The sequence below is a fragment of the Schistocerca gregaria genome, chromosome 3 (genome assembly GCF_023897955.1).
Source record: "Schistocerca gregaria isolate iqSchGreg1 chromosome 3, iqSchGreg1.2, whole genome shotgun sequence".
NCBI lineage: Eukaryota > Metazoa > Arthropoda > Insecta > Orthoptera > Acrididae > Schistocerca > Schistocerca gregaria.
Window position 1 is genome coordinate 250,476,632 of NC_064922.1, and position 22,608 is coordinate 250,499,239.

At 40.6% G+C, this 22,608-nt stretch overlaps 1 protein-coding gene across 2 annotated transcripts in view; it reads right to left on the reverse strand.

Annotated features, from left to right (window-relative positions):
• Nucleotides 1-22,608, reverse strand: part of LOC126353954 (uncharacterized) — a 179,437-nt gene that overhangs the window by 88,894 nt on the left and 67,935 nt on the right. For both annotated transcript variants that reach the window (XM_050003254.1, XM_050003255.1), the window contains exons 3-4: nt 15,496-15,655; nt 15,221-15,367 (exon numbers count right to left, since the gene is read on the reverse strand). In XM_050003254.1, coding sequence (XP_049859211.1) covers nt 15,221-15,367; nt 15,496-15,655 — 307 coding nt within the window. The remainder of the gene's footprint in view (nt 1-15,220; nt 15,368-15,495; nt 15,656-22,608) is intronic.

Here is a 22,608-nt window from a genome sequence, read left to right on the forward strand (position 1 = left end):
TAATTACAGGTAAGCAAACACTTTCATTTTGGAAATCTAAGCATCAAGATTGGATGGAGTCATGGGAACATCATCAGACTGGTCGCAGTGAGGACTGCAATGTTCGGAGATCCTTTAACCAAATAAGAACTGATGTCAGCAGGGCAAAGTCATCACTTAAGTAATAGGGTTTCACATCAGGGAATAGCAAGTCTGAGTGTGGCCAAGAAAAAATATTTAGCTATGTGTGCTGAAGCCCCCTCTACCCATTTTTGTGCTCAGAAAAAGATCTATTGCTTGGCAGAGACAATGCCCTAGGTGTGGCTTAGTTTTGGAGAAATGTTATCTGAAAGCACACTTGGTCAATTCCTTTGTCTTGCTAATTTATTTTCTGTAATCTTCATATGTGTGGTTATGTAATGATGTTTATATTTAATTGTAAGTATTTATCACACTTTGGATATGAGTAAATAATAAAATAAGCAACTGATTTATGATTTTTGGTAAAGAGCAGCAATAGCAAGATGAGTTGCCAGATGTTTGAAGGAAACTAGAATTCAAAGGGTACGAAAGTTGAAAAATCAATGAAGTGAGTGATGTGCAATTGAGGATGATTGTAGTAAGTACAGAGTCAGAATATGCCATTCATGAATATGGTTTGACTCTTGCAGAGAGAGAGAGGATGCTGCCAGAGGAAGGGACAGATGGAAATGTACAACATCAAATAGACACACTTCATTATGGCATGTCAATGTGGGAAAGGATCTGACCACATATTGTCAAATACACAGAAGCATTAGCATCAACAACTGGATTACTGATGAATCTTGAATGCAGAAGGGATGTATGGAAACATGAACCATGTTTAATAAAAATTTATCCACAACTACTTGCAAAGAACAGCATTGCAGTGCAGGACATAATATGGTGTTGAAAAATGGGAATATGAAGTGATCAGGTAGCAGCCTTAATGTCTTCTCGCATGTAGTGAACATAGAGGGTGAACATAATAATCAACATCAACATTATCAAAAGAATAGGTGTCACAGAGATATCATCTTAAAAATTCAGAATTATTGCTGAAATTCAAAGGAATAAAGTAATAGACCAGTTTCAACCTCACTAGCAACTATCAGCAGCTAACGGTCAAAAGAAATGGAGAAATGCACAGCATTTCTGTACTGGAAACAGTGCCACCATTTCAAACTGTTGCCTATCCAGTGTTCATGCAGTTATTAAATCAAGTACCTGGAAGATAACTACAAAAGTATTTGTGAAAAATGTGTGGGTAGAGCACCTGGAGAGTATAAATAAAATGTTACTATGATTTACATCTGCCAGACATGTAAAAATTTGAAGTTTCTGCAGAAGAATATTGTTTTCATACAAGATTCATGGATGGCTTATCATCAAATATTATAACACTGATGAAGTACTGAATATAAATGAACACTGTTTATGACACACTGAGCAGAATGAGGTACTAGGACAAATAAAATTGCAATAATGTGAGAGCTTGATTCTCTACCATTTGAATTGTCAGCAGATTTTTACCTCGGTATCAGTAGCAAATACAGGACTGGAAAGTGGTCCATTAGCTGTGTGGGATTAATGTAAAGGTTGAACAGAAAACAATATCTTTCATAAGCTGATAATACTGGAAAGTAAATACATAATGACTGAATGCCAAGTGATCACAGTACTCTCAATTTTTTAGAAATTTAGTTATTATTTTCTGGATGCACTGTAAATTAATGCATAAGTGACTGAAGAGGCAGGCAAGCTCTGTCACTATTTAAATCGATTTTGAAATCAAATACCTCCCAGCAAGAACTTTATAGTACCCTGTACTTTATCATGACAGCCACCATGTCTTGAAATCTCCAAACTGGAACATGCCATCATGAAATAATTCCAAATTAATTTCAGCAAAGTAGTGAAAGCAGAGTCAAACATACAAACATTATCGTGAAGCATTAAGACAGAGCAACATGCCAATTCAGTGTTGAATTTGCTGAAGCAAAAAGATGGACGAAGAGAGAATCTAAAAATATCTATGATTCTTGAGTTTCTCCCAGCATATTTGATAATCAAAATATCCACGGGTGTACTGCTGGTCTATAGTGTCCAACAGGCACAATATTTCGGCAATCAAACATGTCGCCATCATCAGGTGAACTGACGGACTGAGCTCCTGTGAACGTGCCGGCACGGAGATCCGTACGCTATGGCTGCTCAGGGGGAACTGGGTACGGTCGCGGTGGTGGCCGATTTAAATACCCTCCGCCCGCTGGCGTGTACCAGATTCCGTGTCAATGTGGCAAGTCGTATATTGGTCAGACGATGCGTACTGTCGAGGATCAATGCCATGAACACCAGAGGCACACTCGACTGATGTATCCGAGCAAGTCGGCGGTCGCTGAACATTGTTTGTTGGAAAATCACACTATGGAGTATGACCGCACGAGGATTCTGGTACAGACGTCGAGATACTGGGACAACGTTGTTAGAGAGGCCATCGAAATTCGCACCAATGATGACCTCATAAACCGTGACTGTGGCTATAATCTTAGCAAGGCTTGAGAACCAGCGATTGGGTTAATCAAGAGTAAATCGAGCAAACGCATAGTTGTGACGACCACAGCAGACAGAGCCATCACACCGACGTCATCTCAGACGCCGTCGCAATATGTTCCACCGCGAGACCGTGGCGCGGGGCGTGGATGGCGGAGGGAGCACGCCGCAGGCGGAGGGGTATTTAAATCGGCCTCCGCCGCGACCGAACCCAGTTCCCCCTGAGCAGCCATAGCGTACGATTCTCCGTGCTGGCACGTTCACAGGAGCTCAGTCCGTCAGTTCACCTGATGATGGCGACATATTTGATCGCCGAAATATTGTGCCCATTGGACACTATAGACCGGCAGTACACCCGTGGATATTTTGATTGAAAATATCTAAATCCCCTGGATTTTTTCCCTCCTCCAGTCATCAGCCCGATGGTAGACCTTGAACATTAAACAACCAAAGGTAGGCATCTGAATAAATTATTGAGTATATCCATCTTATTTATGCTCATTACAGGATGAAAAACGAATTTTGACAAGGTGGAGGAATACTACAGCTTTAAGAAAATTCCAAAAAAGTGAGAGCAGTATTACTAATATGGGGACCTCATACTGATATTTCATCTTTGCTAAGAAGTAGTGGTCTAATCTGTTTTGTATCTGACTTATGCTGACATGTCTGCATAACTGTCTGTATTATTTGTGACAATGTAACACAATTTCATTCTCTCATCCACATGTGTTATTCTGGATACCTGATCGCACCAGTTTCCTACATGAACATGTGATTTATATCAAAAGACCAATATGTTCATTAATGGGCATTAAGGTTTCATGCAAAACATCAACCCAACAAAACTGGAAGAAATGTGTGCCATTATTTTTACAGCAAACTACCGAAGTAAAAAGGAAATTTTGTGTAAACCTTGGTCATCACAGAACTGTAATAAAAATGTGTACATTGAAAATATTAAGAATGGACAGCAGCAGCATTACTTCAAAACAATTATAGACTGATTATTTCAAAAATATTATTAAATTCAAAGGACCTAAATTTTGTGTGACACAATATTTGTATTTGTTAGTGTTCTTGGCCTTCAGTTGAAGGACTAGATTGAGACATTTCTCAATGCTGCTCTATCCTGTACATCTACATCTACATCTGTAGTGTGCAAACCACAATGAGGTGCATGGAAGATGGTACGTCCCATTGTAGCAGTTACTAGAGTTTCTTACTATTCCATTTACAGATGTAGCATAGGAAGAATGATTGTTCGAATGGTTCTACACATGCAATAATTATTCTAATCTTATCTTACAATCTCTACATGAGCGATACATAGAGGGTTGTAATAGACACATCAAAAAAGAGTTTTGCATCACCTTGGTTCCAAGAGTTCATTGCTCATGAAAACCACACATTGCATGTTGTACCACCATACAGCGAGACCTTTAGAGGCTGTAGTTCAGATTGCTGTACACATCAGTACCTCTGATACCCAGTAGCATGTGCTCTTGCATTGACGCATGCCTGTATTCATCGTAGCATACTATCCACAAGTTCATCAAGGCACTGTTGCTCCAGATTGCCCCAATTCTCAATGGTGATTCAGCGTAGATCCCTCAGAGTGGTTGGTGGGTAACATCACCCATAAACATCCCTTTTCAATCTATCCCAGGCATGTTCGACAGGAGAACATGCTGGCCACACTAATCGAGTGATGTCGTTTTCCTGAAGGAAGTCACTCACATGATATGCATAATGGGGGCATGAATTGTCATCCATGAAGATGAATGCCTTGCCCATATGGTGCTGATGTGGTTGCACTATTGGTTGGAGGATGGCATCTACATATTGTACAGCCGGGGTGCCTTCCATGACCACAAGCAGCATTCATCGGCCACACATAAAGCCACCCTAAAACAGCAGGGAAACTCCAACTCGCTGCACTCACTGGATAGTTTGTCTAAGGTGTACAGCCTGACTGGGTTGTCTCCAAACACGTCTCTGATGATTGTCTGTTTGAAGGCATATGCGACACTCATTGGTGCAGAGAATGTGATGCCAATCCTGAGCAGTGCATCAGTATGTTGTTGGGCCCATCTGTACTGCACTGCACGATGTCATAACTGCAAAGATGGACCTCGCCATGGACATCAGAAGTGAAGTTATGCATAATGCAGGATATTTTGCTCAGTTTGAGTCATAACACAACATCCTGCAGCTGCACGGAAAGCATTATTCAGCGTGGTGGATTGCTGCCAGGGTTTCTCCGAACCATAATCCATTAGACATTGGTCATCCACTGCAGTAGTAGCCCTTGGGCAGTCTGAGTGAGGCATGTCATTGACAGTTTCTGTCTCTCTGTATCTCCTCTATGTCAAAACAACATTGCTTTGGTTCACTCCGAGTCACCTGGACACTTCCCATGTTGACAGCCCTTCCTGGCACAAAGTAACAATGCAGACACAATTGAAGCACAGTATTGACCATCTAGGCATGGTTGAACTACAGACAACACGAGCCGTGTACCTCCTTCCTGGTGGAATGACTGGAATTGATACGCTGTCGATCTCCCTCCAACTAATAGGTGCTGCTCGTGCATGGTTGTTTACATGTATGGCGAGTTTAGTGACATCTGTGAATAGTCAAAGGGACTGTGCCTTTGATACAATATCCACAGTCAACATCTATCTTCAGGAGTTCTGGGGTGAAGCAAAACTTTTTTTTGATGTGTGTATATTCCTGGAGTTATCATTTAAAGCCAGTTCTTAAAACTTTGTTAACAGACTTCCTTAGCATAGAGTCTTTTACTTCAGTTTCTTCAGTATCTCTGTAACACTCTGCCACAGATCTAACAAACCTGTGACCATTTACACTGCCCTTCTCTCTGTACATTCAATATCCCCTGGTAGTCTTATGTGTTATAGGTCCCACACATTTAAGCAACAGTTGCACAAGTTATTTTTAAGCAATTTCCTTTGTTGACTGATTGCACTTCCCCAGTATGCTACTAATAAACCAAACTCTACCACCTGGTGACAGGCTATGAGTCTTCCTCAACTACTTTTACCCATTTACTGTCCTTCAACATTCATGACTGGAGTCTGGCTTCCGTACAAATGTCAATAAATTTTCATTCTTTATATTTTACCCCTGAAACATTCAGACTTAAAAAAGGATATTTCAATTGACTTTGACAAAAGATTTATTTAAATTAAAAAATGATATTAACGCAGGTTTGCCTTTTTTCAGACTATCTTCTCTAAGATAAGGTGCAGTGTCAATTGTGCATCACATGTGCCACATTTCTCCAGAATCCAAACTGATTTTACCTCAAGGTTGGCTTCTGGCAGTATTTCCATATTTATACATCTACATTTATACTCCAAAAGCCATCCAACGGTGTGTGGCGGAGGGCACTTTACGTGCCACTGTCATTATCTCCCTTTTCTGTTCCAGTCGGATATGGTTCACGGGAAGAACGACTGTCTGAAAGCCACCGTGCGTGCTCGAATCTCTCTAATTTTACATTCGTGATCTCCTCGGGAGGTATAAGTAGGGAGAAGCAGTATATTCGATACCTCATCCAGAAACGCACTCTCTCAAAACCTGGCGAGCAAGCTACACCGCGATGCAGAGCGCCTCTCTTGCAGAGTACACCACTTGAGTTTGCTAAACATCTCCGTAATCCAGCGAAAGGCAAAGGTCCCGAGTTCGAGTCTCGGTCGGGCACACAGTTTTAATCTGCCAGGAAGTTTCTTATCAGTGCACACTCCGCTGCAGAGTGAAAATCTCATTCTGGAAACGTCCCCCAGGCTGTGGCTAAGCCATGTCTCCGCAGTATCCTTTCTTTCAGGAGTGCTAGTTCTGCAAGGTTCGCAGAAGAGCTTCTGTAAAGTTTGGAAGGTAGGAGACGGATACTGGCAGAAGTAAAGCTGTGAGTACCAGACGTGAGTCATGCTTCGGTAGCTCAGTTGGTAGAGCACTTGCCCACGAAAGGCAAAGGTCCCGAGTTCGAGTCTCGGTCGGGCACACAGTTTTAATCTGCCAGGAAGTTTCATATCAGCGCACACTCCGCTGCAGAGTGAAAATCTCATTCTGGAAACGTCCCCCAGGCTGTGGCTAAGCCATGTCTCCGCAGTATCCTTTCTTTCAGGAGTGCTAGTTCTGCAAGGTTCGCAGAAGAGCTTTTGTAAAGTTTGGAAGGTAGGAGACGGATACTGGCAGAAGTAAAGCTGTGAGTACCGGACGTGAGTCGTGCTTCAGTAGCTCAGTTGGTAGAGCACTTGCCCGTGAAAGGCAAAGGTCCTGAGTTCAAGTCTCGGTCGGGCACACAGTTTTTATCTGCCAGGAAGTTTCATCTCCGTAATGCTATCACGGTTACCACCTTCTTTGTTGATGGACTACATTTTCTAAGGATTCTCCCAATGAATCTCAAACTGGTACCCGCCTTACCAACAATTAATGTTATATGATCATTCCATTTCAAATCGTTCTGCATGCATACTCCCAGATATTTTACATAAGTAACTGCTACCAGTGTTTGTTCTGCTATCATATAATCATACAATAAAGGATCCTTCTTTCTATGTATTCGCAATACATTACATTTGTCTATGTTAAGGGTCCCTGCACCAAGTGCCTATCCGCTGCAGATTTTCCTGCATTTTCCTGCAATTTTCTAATGCTGCAACTTCTCTGTATACTACAGCATCATCCGCAAAAAGCCGCATGGAACTTCCGACACTATCTACTAGGTCATTTATATATATTGTGAAAAGCTATGGTCCCTTAACACTCCCCTGTGGCACGCCAGAGGTTACTTTAACATCTGTAGATGTCTCTCCATTGAGAACAACATGCTGTGTTCTGTTTGCTAAAAACTCTTCAATCCAGCCACACAGCTGGTCTGATATTCTGTAGGCTCTTACTTTGTTTATCAGGCGACAGTGAGGAACTGTATCGAACGCCTTCCAGAAGTCCAGGAAAATAGCATCTACCTGGGATCCTGTATCTAATATTTTCTGGGTCTCATGAACAAATAAAGCGAGTTGGGTCTCACACGATCACTGTTTCCGGAATCCATATTGATTCCTACAGAGTAGATTCTGGGTTTCCAAAAATGACATGATACTCGAGCAAAAAACATGTTCTAAAATTCTACAACAGATCAATGTCAGAGATATAGGCCTATAGTTTTGCATATCTGCTTGACGACCCTTCTTGAAGACTGGGACTACCTGTGCTCTTTTCCAATCATTTGGAACCTTCTGTTCCTCTAGAGACTTGCGGTACATGGCTGTTAGAAGGGAGCAAGTTCTTTCGCGTACTCTGTGTAGAATCGAATTGGTATTCCGTCAGGTCCAGTGGACTTTCCTCTGTTGAGTGATTTCAGTTGCTTTTCTATTCCTTGGACACTTATTTCGATATCAGCCATTTTTTTGTTTGTGCAAGGATATAGAGAAGGAACTGCAGTGCGGTCTTCCTCTGTGAAACAGCTTTGGAAAAAGGTGTTTAGTATTTCAGCTTTACGCATGTCATTCTCTGTTTCAATGCCATCATCGTCTCAGAGTGTCTGGATATGGTGTTTCGAGCCACTTACTGATTTAACGTAAGACCAGAAGTTCCTGGGATTTTCTGTCAAGTCGCTACATAGAATTTTACTTTCGAATTCACTGAACGCTTCACGCTAACTTTGATGTTGTTTAGGTTCAGTTTGTCTGAGAGGTTTTGGCTGCATTTAAACTTGGAGTGAAGCTCTCTTTGCTTCCGCAGTAGTTTCCTAACTTTGTTGTTGAACCACGCTGGGCTTTTCCCATCCCTCACAGTTTTACTCGGCACGTACCTGTCTAAAACGCATTTTACAATTGCCTTAAACTTTTTCCATAAACACTCAACATTGTCAGTGTCGGAACAGAAATTTTCGTTTTGATCTGTTAGGTAGTCTGAAATCTGCCTTCTATTACTCTTGCTAAACAGATAAACCTTCCTCCCTTTTTTATATTCCTATTAACTTTCATATTCAGGGGTGCTGCAACTGCCTTATGATCACTGATTCCCTGTTCTGCACTTACAGAGTTGAAAAGTTTGGGTCTGTTTGTTATCAGTGGGTCCAAGATGTTATCTCCATGAGTCGGTTCTCTGTTTAATTGCTCGAGGTAATTTTCGGATAGTACACTCAGTATAACGCCACTCGATGCTCTGTCCCTACCACCCGTCCTAAACATCTGAGTGTCCCAGTCTATATCTGGTAAATTGAAATCTCCACCTAAGACTATAATATGCTGAGAAAATTTATGTGAAATGTATTCCAAATTTTCTCTCAGTTGTTCTGCCACTAATGCTGCTGAGTCGGGAGGTCAGTAAAACGAGCCAATTATTAACCTAGCTCAGTTGTAGAGTGCAACCTCCACCCATAATATTTCACGGGAACTATCCACTTCTACTTCACTACAGGATAATCTACTACTAACAGCGACAAACACACCACCACTGGTTGCATGCAATCTATCCTTTCTAAACACCGTCTGTGCCTTTGTAAAAATTTCGGCTGAATTTATCTCTGGCTTCAGCCACCTTTCTGTACCTATAACGGTTTCAGCTTCGGTGCTTTCTATTAGCACTTGAAGTTCCGGTACTTTAACAATGCAGCTTTGACAGACTACAATTACAATACCGATTGCTGCTTGGTCCCCGCATGTCCTGACTTTGCCCCGCACTCTTTGAGGCTGTTGCCCTTTCTGTACTTGCCTGAGGCCATCTAGCCTAAAAAAGTGCCCAGTCCACACCACACAATGCCTGCTACCTGTGTAGCTGCTTGCTGCATGTAGTAGACTCCTTACCTATCCAGCGGAACCCGAAACCCCACTAACCCTATGGCACAAGTTAGGAATCTGCAGCCCACATGGTCGCAGAACCGTCTCAGTCTCTGATTCCGACCCTCCACTCGGCTCTGTACCAAAGGTCCGCAGTCAGTCCTGTCAACGATGCTGCAGATGGTGAGCTCTGCTTTCATCCCGCTAGCGAGACTGGCAGTCTTCACCAAATCAGACAGCCGCCGGAAGCCAGAGAGGATTTCCTCCGATCCATAGCGACACACATCATTAGTGCCGACATGAGCGACCACCTGCAGATGGGTGCACCCTGTACCCTTCATGGCATCTGGAAGGACCCTTTCCACATCTGGAATGACTCCCTCCGATATGCACATGGAGTGCACATTGGTTTTCTTCCCCTCTCTTGCTGTCATATCACTGAGGGGCCCCATTACGCGCCTGATGTTGGAGCTCCCAACTACCAGTAAGCCCACCCTATGCGACTGCCTGGATCTTGCAGACTGAGGGGCAACCTCTGGAACAGGACAAGCAGCCATCTCCGGCTGAAGATCAGTATCAGCCGGAGACAGAGCCTGAAATTGGTTCATCAGACAAACTCCTTCCGTTCAGCCCTTCGGAATGTCTTTCGCCCCCTGCCACACCTCGAGACGACCTCCCACTCTACCAAAGGTGAGGGATCAGCCTCAATGTGGGCAGTATCCTGGGCAGCCACAGTCGTTGTCCGATTGGGGGATGCGTGGGACGAGCTGGCCGTCCCCGACAAACCCCCATTCGGACCCCCACAGTGTTGCCCATTGGCAACAGCCTCAAGCTGTGTGACCGAGGCCAACACCGCCTGAAGCTGGGAGCGAAGGGATGCCAACTCAGCCTGCATCCGAACACAGCATTTGCAGTCCCTATCCATGCTAGAAACTGATGTGCAAAGAACATCTGAATTAATCTACAGAGAGCACAAACAATTCGACACAAAATTTAAACGGCTATTAAAATACAAGACTGCCTAGTAAATGCAGTAATGCTGCTACTTGCACACTGCTGACACACTGCTTGGCGGCGGAAGGAGACTATGCGATTTTACACTATTCAGGTACTAAAACGTGATGCTACAACTCTCAAATACTACAATACGCCCGAAATTTATGAATTAAACAATGCAAGTACCAAAAACACGCAAAGAAATTAAGAATTAAACTATGTAACACATGAGTGAGCTAGGAGTATACGACTTTCTGCTGGCAGCTGCTTATCCAACGGCGGCAGGGAGCACACTGTGTGTTTCTGTTAATGATTCATGTCAGTGTTTTACAACAGGTTGTTAATAACTGATGGTTCAGTAATATTCACACTTATCAATAACTGACTTCTTTGCAATAGTGAATGCTGCATTCTTCTTAAAGTATGAGGGTATTTTGCCTATTTTGTATATCTTATATGCCAGAAGGAATAGTTTTGTCATGGTTGGTTGTCACAAGTATCTCAATAATTCTTAGGGAATGTCATCTACTCCATGTACCTTGTTTCAACTTAGGTCTTTCAGTGATTCATCAGATTCTTCTCACAGTATCATATTTCCCATCTGTTCTTCATCTAATCCTTCTTTTCTGTTCATAATACTATCTTTCTATTACACCATCTTGTACAATTATTTAAAACAAAAAAAACTTCCCTGTTACATAATCAATAATATACCAGTAGCAGTCGTGCCTTAACACCCGCATTCAACAGTGGCCCTGTGTGTGTGTGTGTGTGTGTGTGTGTGTGTGTGTGTGTGTGTGTGTGTGTGTGTTTGTGTGTTTCTTTTATTAGCCTGAAGAAGAACTTTATCTGATAGTTCAGTCTACTTTCAAATGTGTCTGTCTGTTTATCTCTGTATAACTATTGTATCTTACATTTATTTGAAATTGCTTACTGTAGTCGAGCCTCGCTGTGCTTCTACAATTTTACACCCCCCCCCCCCCCTTCCTCTTACCACCCTCCTTACTTCCCCCTGTTACAATCTTTTCATGTGGTAAGAAGACATCTCTCCATTTCATATTGCTGGTATTCCATCCATTTTCTAGTACATAATCAGTGTTCCATATCTTTCTCTGACCAACAAGTTTGATGAAAAAAATATAATTAAGCATCAAAGATGTGTCAGACACAATAATCAGACACTTTTACAGGTCACCTGTTTAGTATCTCCATCAGCAGATGTCCCAATGGGGGCAGATGAGTTGGCATGGGTAGAACAGCGGAGTAGTTCAGGAGCCTGTCATGGAGGGTACATTCATCACATCATATGGGCAGACCAGGGTGAGTTTGTTCCATTCATACCATTCTGTTCTCTGGTTGTTACCAAGTCACTGTCAGCCTGCACAGTAGCCATGCTGACCATCTGTGTCAAGTAACAGCATTGTTATGCTTACTGCAGATACTAAAACCTGCATCAGGAGACAATGTGGCAGAGTGCTTTAGAAAAAACTTGCAGATTGTTGTACTGTAATATGTCAGCTACAGAATGGGAGAGCCCTCAGATCAAAACGTGTGCCAGAGATAGGAATTCCAGTGGCATTATTCCGGATGTCTTATCCAAAAATTATTTTGAGCAGATAATTAGAGAACCAAACCAATTCATCAGGGTAACATCTTATGCCTCCTAACAACAAAACAGATCTGAGCTTTTCAATTTAGCTGACAAAGAGCAGAGCATCAGTGATCATAAGCCTGTGATAGCATCAATGACTATGGCTATTAACAATGACTGTTAAGAGTAGTAGGAAAATATTTTGTTCAGAAAGAGAGATAGGATACAAATTGTAGAGTATCTGAATAGCCAACATCAAATATTCAGTGTTGAGGATGGAGATACAGAGCACAAGTAGATAAAATTCAGAAGCATCATTTAATATGCCTTAGGAAAATATGTTCCAACCAAGATTTTTAAGGGATGGAAAAATCCACCATGGTTTAATACCCATGTATGATAGTTGCTACATAAGAAAAGAGAACTCTGTCTCATATTACAAATAAAGAAACCTAGCTCATGAACAAAAGCTGAGCAGAGCAAATATGAGCATAAGGAGAGCAATGAGAGAAGCAATCAATGACTATCAAAATAAAGTTATGCCAACTAATGCAACTAAAGACCATAAGATGTTTTGATATTACATAAAATCAGTGTATGGATCAAAATCATCTGTTCAGTCACTCTGTGACCTTACTGGCACTGAAATGCAACATGATAGAGAGAAGGCTGACATAGTGAATTCAGTTTTCTGAAACAGCTTCAAGAAGTAGGCTCTTAATACAATCTCTCCTTCCAGATATCACATGAATGCTGAAATGGCAGATTTGAGATAAGAAATCACAGAATAAAAAAGCTCCTACAATCACTTGGTAATGAAAAGGTGTCTGAACAAAATTAGATACCTGTAAGACTTTATAGAGATTATGTGAAAGAATTTGTTCTTTTTCTAGCAGCAGTTTATTGCAGCTTGATGGAGCAACAAAGTGTATCTAGTGACTGGAAAAAGTGTAGGTCAATCCCATTTTCAAGGAGGTTTTAGCATAGATATCATAATTCCAGACCTATATTGTTGATATCAATCTGTTGTAGAACTATGGAACATATCTGATGAACATGTTTTTGGAGAATGAAAATACTCCTCTATAAAAGTAAATATGGATTCCACAAACAGATATCTTGCAAACCTCAGCTTGCTCTTTTCCTCCACGACATGGGGAATCATAAACACTGGTACTCAGTTTGATGCCATGTTCCTTGATTTCATGAAGGCATTTGATACAGTTCTGTATTGTCATGTAGCATAAGTAGTATGAGCTTACTTAATACTGGACAAATTTTGTGGCTGGATTCAAGGCTTCCTTGCAGGTAGAACTTAACACGTCACTGTTTCCCCTCTTAACAGAACAAAGTTGATAAAAGGTAATGTCCAGATTACCTGAGGTAAGTGGGCCACATACAGTTCACACCTGATCTAGTGGGTAATGCCAGAAGCTCCATGAAGCTGTCTGCAGATGATTCGGTTCTCTGTAGGAAGGTAGCAAGTCATAAGGCTGTAGAAAACTGCAAGTAGACCTGCAGAGGGTTGATGAATGACACAGGGATTGACAGTTGTCCCTGAATGTAAATAAGTGTTAGGTATTGCACATATATAGGAGAAGAAATCCACTACTCCACAATTACACTATTGGCGAAAAATTGCTGGAAATAACCCTCCAGAGTCACTTAAAGTTGGATGACCACATCAAACAAACAGTAGGAAACGTTGACACCTGACTGAGATTCATAAGAAGAGTCTTAATGAAATGTAATTCATCCATGAAACAAATGGCTTATGAAACACTTATTTGCTCATTCTTGAGTATTACTCTTACCAATTTGGATTAATAGAAGAGATAGTCAAAATCTAACAAAGAGCAGCACATTTTTCACAGGACTGATTAGTCAGTGCAAGATGTCAAAATCAATGGAGGAGCTAAAGGGCTATTCAGAAGCAGTAGGAACAGGGCAGAAAGAGAGGGGAAGGGTGGATGTGGGGGAAGGTCACCCCACACAGTGTCACTGTACTGCAAATGGAAGCCCTACAAGCTACACACAAGTAATAATTATTAATGCACAAGGTGGATACCAGTATTGCTGTAAATTAAATTAGAGAGAGTAGATAAGAGAAGGTACATTGGAAACCATTGTGCCAGCCTCAGTACAGACATGATAAGGAGAGAATCACATTTGTGTTCCATTCAATCATCTTATTCTGATTTTTCAGTATTACTTTGTTCAGAATACTATACTTCCTCTCTCAACCAAATTGTTGTGAAAGTTCCTAGTTGATAATTGTGCAGTGTTACTGGACTCAACAGTGGAAGGCTCAAATTGTAGTAATGGAAGAAATTTTCACTGCAAAATTCCAAACCTCTCAACAGAAGTCATGGCATTGGGTTTAGTTGCCCTCCCCTCTCTCTATTTCATTCTCATCATCAATAATAGAAACACATCATTACATATTTCATGCAATCATCACAGCCACATACACAATAAGCTTCACTCCTGACATGTACGACATGCTAGCTGATAAAATAGTATCTTGCAAGAAGCCTATGCCACACAGTTCGTAAAATCTCAAGTAAATAGAACTTCTTTTACTGGTTTATTAACTGTTTTAATTTTTAATTTTAGATGCTGTTTTGCACTGCTTGCAGGTAATATTTTCTCTAACTGAACAAAACAACTGATTTAATATAAACAGATAGATAAAAAATCTACTCACAAAGTAGCAACAGGGGAACACACACACACACACACAAAAGGATTTAAATTTTACAATGTTACAGAGCCAATGGCTCCTTCTTCTACCAGAAGAGTTGAAGGGGAAGGGTGAGGGGTGAAGGAAAATGACTGGAGAGGTTTAGGGAAAGGGGTGCAATTCAGAAAAGTCACCCAGAACCCTGGGTTGAGGGAAACCTATTCGACAATATGAAAAGGAAAGAACAACTGATTTGAACTGATTTGAAATTTGATTGAACAAATAATTTGTAATTTTGAGAAAATAGATATTTCATTTGCAGTATATCTCAAGATTGTACATCATTTTTGCATATAATTTCCAGTTTAGTCATAAACAAAGTGGTTACGATTCAAGAAACTGAAGATTCAGGTCAATTTAACATTACTCCAAAGTAGAATAGCCAGTTTTAACTACACGCCACAGTTTGTCACAATAAGTTCTTTCTTGTGCACACAGCATTAGCATTTGTTGCTTATTCAGTCTAATGTATGAAAATAAATATCATTATGCAACAGGTATACCAGCATCATTTAAAGAGCTACTTACTGTTAGTACAAGAAGCATTTTTAACACCTGCATTAATTTTCTTGTACTTATTAGTCATGTAATATGAAGTACAATGCTGGAGATCACCAAAGTTTAAAACAGGCTTAGTACCAATCAAAATCTTGACTGCTGAAGAAGAACTAGCACCTAGAATAACAATCAGAAATAAATTGTTATACCAGTGAATACTTAAACACTATCCAGTGAATTTCTTATTGTACTAAGGCACAATGGCTGAGTACATATTACTTTTCAAAATTAATGCTTGCACTTACTTAATGATATTTTCGAATCACCCTCAACCTTCTCATAAATATGTGATATTGAAGTAAGTCGCCAGTACCCTACATCTTCAGCAGTTACATTATTAATCCGGACACCACAATCTGTATGTATATTACCACCAAAATATTTTATCTTTTGATATTCATTTTGCTGTAAAAATGAAAGAATATTGTTGTAAATAAGGTCACACTTGTGGATATACCTTCTGAAGAAAAATAAGTAAAACATCTGGATAATTGACCTTAAATTACATACAACACCATTTGCAAAAATGCTCTGATATTAGGAGATGTTAATATTAAGTAGGGCCCACCTTCCTACTCAAAACTTATTCATAAGGCATCTAAGCACACATGTTGTTGTTGTTGTTGTTGTTGTTGTTGTTTCTGTTGTGGTCTTCAGTCCAAAGACTGGTTTGATGCGGCTCTCCATGCTACTTTATCCTGCACAAACCTCTTCATCTCTTGGTCTACATCCTTCTGATCTGCTTACTGTATTCATCTCTTGGTCCCCTTATGGTTTCTATTCCCACACTTAACTCCAGTACTAAATTGTGATCCTCAGAATGTGTCCTACCAACCAATCCCTTCTTTTGGTCAGGTTGTACCACAAATTTCTCTTCTCTCCAAATCTACTCTGTTCCTCCTCAGTAGTTACAAGGTCTACCCATCTAATCTTCAGCATTCTTCTGTAGCACCACATCTCAAATACTTCTATTCTCTTTTTGTGTAAATTGTTTACTGCTCATGTTTCATTTCCATACAGGCCTACACTCCACACAAATACTTTCAGAAATGATTTCCTGATACTTAAATCCTTACTCAATGTTAACAAATTTCTCTTCTTCAGAAATGGCAAACATCATCAGTTATTTTGCTTCCCAAATAGCAAAACTTATCTACTACTTTAAGTCTCTCATTTCCTAATCAATTCCTTCAGCATCATATGATTTAATTCGACTACTTTCCATTATCTTCATTTTGCTTTTGTTGATGTTCAGCTTATGTCCTCCTCTCAAGACATGTCCATTCCATTCAACTGCTCTTCCAAGATCTTTGCTGTCTCTGATAGAATTACATCATCGACAAACCTTGAAGTTTTTATTTCTTCTGTCTGGACTTTAATTCCTACTCCACTTTTTTATACAACACTCTAAAAGCTATGGACCAAGGGAATCAGGTAGATGCAGAAACTCTTAACTTCGAAAAAGCACATGACTCAGTACCGCAAGGGATATCAACAATATCTCTGCACCAACATCTACATACAAACTCTGCAAACCTTCGCACAGTATATGGCGGAGGGTACTCTTTATCACAGCTAGTCGTTTCCTACACCAAATTTTTCTTTTGTTTCCTTTACTGCTTGGTCAATATACAGATTGAATGACACTGGGGATAGGCTGAAACCCTGTCTCATTCCCTTCTCACTCACTGCTTTCCTTTCATGCTCATTGACACTTACAACTGCCATCTGGTTTCTGTACAAATTGCAAATAGCCTTTTACTCCCTGTATTTTACCCCTACTACCTTTATAATTTGAAAGAGAGTATTACTGTCAACACTGTCAAAAGCTTTCTCTAAGTCTACAAGTGCTATAAACATAGGTTTATTTTTCCTTAACCTATCTTCTATGAGAAGTCATAGGGTAAGTATTGCATGGTGTGTTCCTACATTTTTCCAGAATCCAAACTGATCTTCTCTGAGATAGTCTTTTACCAGTTTCTCCATTCTTCTGTAAAAGATTAATGTTAGTATTTTGCAACGATGACTTATTAAACTGATAGTTCAGTAATTTTCACACCTGTCAGCACATGCTTTCTTTGGAATTGGAATTACTATATCCTTCTTTAAGTCTGTGGGTACTTCACCTGTCTCTCACATCTTGCTCACCAGATGGAAGAATTTTGTCATGGCTGGCTCTCTCATTGCCATCAGTAGCTCTAACGGAGTGTTGTCTACTCCCTGAGCCTTATTTCAACTTAAGTCTTTCAGTGCTTTGTCAAATTCTTCATGCAGTTTTGTACCTCCCTTCTCATCTTCATCTACGTCCTCTTCCACTTCCATAATACTGCCCTGAACTACATCTCCCCAGTACAAACACTCTATATACTCCTTCCACCTTTCTGCTTTCCCTTCTTTGCTTAGAACTGGTTTTCGATCTGAGCTCTTGATTTCATACAGATGGTTCTCTTCTCTCCCAAGGGCTCATTAATTTTCCTGTATGCAACATCTATCTTACCATTAGTGATATATGCTTTTACATCCTTACATTTGTCCTCTAGCCATTCCTGCTTAGTCTTTTTGTGCTTCTTGTCAATCTAATTTTTTAGATGTTTGTATTCCCTTTCACCTACCTCATTTATTGCATTTTTATATTTTCTCCTTTCATCGATTAAATTCAATATGTCTTGTGTTACCCAAGGATTTCTACTAGCCCTCGTCTTTTTACCTACTTGGTCCTCTTCTGCCTCCACTATTTCATCTCTCAAAGTTACCCACACTTCTTCTACTGTATTATTTTCCCCTGTTCTTGTCAGTTGCTCCCTAATGCTCCCTCTGATACTATCTAGAACTGCTGGTTCTTTCAGTTTATCCGAGTCCCATCTCCTTAAATTCCTACCTTTTTACAGTTTCTTCAGTGTTAATTTGCAGTTCATAACCAGTAAGTTGTGGTTAAAGTCCACATATGCCACTTGAAATATCTTACAATTTAAAACCTCGTTCCGAAATCTCTGTCTTACCTTTGTATAATCAATTTGAAACCTTCTGGTGTCTCCAGGTCTCTTCCACATATACAAACTTCTTTCATGATTCTTAAATTAAGTGGTAGCCATGATTACATTATGCTCTGAGCAAAACTCTACCAGACAACTTCCTCTTTCATTCATTTTCCCCACTCCATATTCACCTACTACTTTTCCCTCTCTTCCTTTCTGTATTATGAAATGCCAGTCCTCCATTACTATTAAATTTTCATCTCCCTTAAATATCTAAATAATTTCTTTTATCTCATCATACATTTCCTCAATCTTCTCCTCATTTGCAGAGCTAGTTGGCATATAAACTTGTACTACTGCGGTGGGTGTGGGCTTTGTGCCTAACTTGATTACAATAATGAGTTCACAATGTGTTTCAGAGTAGCTTCCCCCTGTTTCCATCCATTCCCCTCTTTAAATTTTCTGATCAATCTACCTGATTAAGGGATCTGACATTCCACACTCAGATCAGTAGAACACTAGTTCTGTCTTTCCTGATAACAATGTCATTCTGAGTAGTCCCCGCCCAGAGATCCAAATGGAGGACTATTTTATCTCGGGAAGATTTTATCCAAGAAATTGTCATCATCATTTAACCATACAGTAGAATTGCATTCCTTTGGGAAAAATTTCAGCTGTAGTTTCCTCTTGCTTTCAGCCATTCACAGTACCAGCAGAGCAAGGCCATTTTGGTGGATGTTGCAAGGCCAGATATGTCAATCATCCAGACATTGGCCCTGCAACTACAGAAAGATCTGCTGCTCCTTTCAGGAACCATAAGTCTGTTTGGCCTCTCAACAGATACCCCTCTGTTGTGGTTGCACCTATGGTATGGCTATCTGTGTCACTGAGGCACGCAAGCCTCCCCACCATCGGCAAGGTCCATGGTTCATAGGAGGAAGATAACACTAATGTTGTTGTTGTTGTTCTTGTTGTGGTCTTCAGTCCTGAGAGTGGTTTGATGCAGCTCTCCATGCTACTCTATCTTGTGCAAGCTTTCTTCATCTCCCAGTACCTACTGCAACCTACATCCTTCTGAATCTGCTTAGTGTAGTCATCTCTTGGTCTCCCTCTACGATTTTTACCCTCCATGCTCCCCTCCAATACTAAATTGGTGATCCCTTGATGCCTCAGAACATGTCCTACCAACCAATCCCTTCTTCTGGTCAAGTTGTGCCACAAACTTCTCCCCAATCCTGTTCAATACTTCCTCATTAGTTATGTGATCTACCCATTTAATCTTCAGCATTCTTCTGTAGCACCACATTTCGAAAGCTTCTATTCTCTTCTTGTCCAAACTATTTATCGTCCATGTTTCACTTCCATACATAGCTACACTCCATACAAATACTTTCAGAAATGACTTCCTGACACTTAAATCTATACTCGATGTTAACAAATTTCTCTTCTTCAGAAACGCTCTCCTTGCCATTGCCAGTCTACCTTTTATATCCTCTCTACTTCGACCATCATCAGTTATTTTGCTCCCCAAATAGCAAAACTACTTTACTACTTTAAGTGTCTCATTTCCTAATCTAATTCCCTCAGCATCACCCAACTTAATTCGACTACATTCCATTATCCTCGTTTTGCTTTTGTTGATATTCATCTTATATCCTCCTTTCAAGACACTATCCATTCCATTCAACTGCTCTTCCAAGTCCTTTGCTGTCTCTGACAGAATTACAATGTCATCAGCGAACCTCAACGTTTTGATTTCTTCTCCATGGATTTTAATACCTACTCTGAATTTTTCTTTTGTTTCCTTCACTGCTTGCTCAATATACAGATTGAATAACATTGGGGAGAGACTACAACCCTGTCTCACTCCCTTCCCAACCACTGCTTCCCTTTCATGTCCTCGACTCTTATAACTGCCATCTGGTTTCTGTAAAAATTGTAAATAGCCTTTAGCTCCCTGTATTTTATCCCTGCTACCTTCAGAATTTGAAAGAGAGTATTCCAATCAACATTGTCAAAAGCTTTCTCTAAGTCTACAAATGCTAGAAACGTAGGTTTGCCCTTCCTTAATCTAGCTTCTAAGATAAGTCGTAGGGTCAGAATTGCCTCACGTGTTCCAACATTTCTACGAAATCCAAACTGATCTTCCCTGAGGTCGGCTTCTACTAGTTTTTCCATTCGTCTGTAAAGAATTCGCGTTAGTATTTTGCAGCTGTGACTTATTAAACTGATAGTTCGGTAATTTTCACATCTGTCAACACCTGCATTCTTTGGGATTGGAATTATTATATTCTTCTTGAAGTTTGAGGGTATTTCGCCTGTCTCATACATCTTGCTCACCAGATGGTAGAGTTTTGTCAGGACTGTCTCTCCCAAGGCCGTCAGTAGTTCCAATGGAATGTTGTCTACTCCGGGGGCCTTGTTTCGACTCAGGTCTTTCAGTGCTCTGTCAAACTCTTCACGCAGTATCGTATTTCCCATTTCATCTTCATCTACATCCTCTTCCATTTCCATAATATTGTCCTCAAGTACATCGCCCTTGTATAGGCCCTCTATATACTCCTTCCACATTTCTGCTTTCCCTTCTTTGCTTAGAACTGGGTTTCCATATGTTCATACAAGTGGTTCTCTTATCTCCAAAGGTCTCTTTAATTTTCCTGTAGGCAGTATCTACCTTACCCCTAGTGAGATAAGCCTCTACATCCTTACATTTGTCCTCTAGCCATCCCTGCTTAGCCATTTTGGACTTCCTGTCGATCTCATTTTTGAGACGTCTGTATTCCTTTTTGCCTGCTTCATTTACCGCATTTTTATATTTTCTTCTTTCATCAATTAAATTCAATATTTCTTCTGTTACCCAAGGATTTCTACTAGCCTTCGTATTTTTACCTACTTGATCCTCTGCTGCCTTCACTACTTCATCCCTCAAAGTTACCCATTCTTCTTCCACTGTATTTCTTTCCCCCATTCCTGTCAACTGCTCCCTTATGCTCTCGCCAAAACTCTCTACAACCTCTGGTTCTTTTAGTTTATCCAGGTCCCATCTCTTTAAATTCCCACCTTTTTGCAGTTTCTTTAGTTTTAATCTACAAGTCATAACCAAAAGATTGTGGTCCGAGTCCACATCTGCCCCCTGGAAATGTCTTACAATTTAAAACCTGGTTCCTAAATCTCTGTCTTACCATTAAATAATCTATCTGAAACCTGTCAGTATATCCAGGCTCCTTCCATGTATACAGCCTTCCTTCTTTTATGATTCTTGAACCAAGTGTTACCTATGTTTAAGTTGTGCTCTGTGCAAAATTCTACCAGGCGGCTTCCTCTTTCATTTCTTTGCCCCAGTCCATATTCACCTACTATATTTCCTTCTCTCCCTTTTCCTACTACCGAATTCCAGTCACCCATGACTATTAAATTTTCGTCTCCCTTCACTATCTGAATAATTTCTTTTATTTGATCATACATTTCATCAATTTCTTCGTCATCTGCAGTGCTAGTTGGCATATAAACTTGTACTACTGTAGTAGGTGTGGGCTTCGTATCTATCTTGGCCACAATAATGCATTCACTATGCTGTTTGTAGTAGCTTACCTGCATTCCTATTTTCCTATTCATTATTAAACCTACTCCTGCATTACCCCTATTTGATTTTGTGTTTATAACCCTGTAGTCACCTGACCAAAAGTCTTGTTCCTCCCGCCACCGAACTTCACTAATTCCCACTATATCTAACTTTAACCTATCCATTTCCCTTTTTAAATTTTCTAACCTACCTGCCCGATTAAGGGATCTGACATTCCACGCTCCGATTCGTAGAACGCCAGTTTTCTTTCTCCTGATAACGACATCCTCTTGAGTAGTCCCCGCCCGGAGATCCGAATGGGGGACTATTTTACCTCCAGAATATTTTACCCAAGAGGACGCCATCATCATTTAATCATACAGTAAAGCTGCATGTCCTCGGGAAAAATTACGGCCATAGTTTCCCCTTGCTTTCAGCCGTTCGCAGTACCAGCACAGCAAGGCCGTTTTGGTTATTGTTACAAGGCCAGATCAGTCAATCATCCAGACTGTTGCCCCTGCAACTACTGAAAAGGCTGCTGCCCCTCTTCAGGAACCACACGTTTGTCTGGCCTCTCAACAGATACCCCTCCGTTGTGGTTGCACCTACAGTACGGCTATCTGTATTGCTGAGGCATGCAAGCCTCCCCACCAACGGCAAGGTCCATGGTTCATGGGGGGATATAACACTAATATCATCTTGCAAAAGTACCAATGCTGCTGGCTGAATGTTAATTGGAAGGTCATTCACTTATATAAGGGAGAGGAGTGAATCCCACATTGAACCCTGTGTGACTCCCTTGGTGATATCTCCCCAGGTAC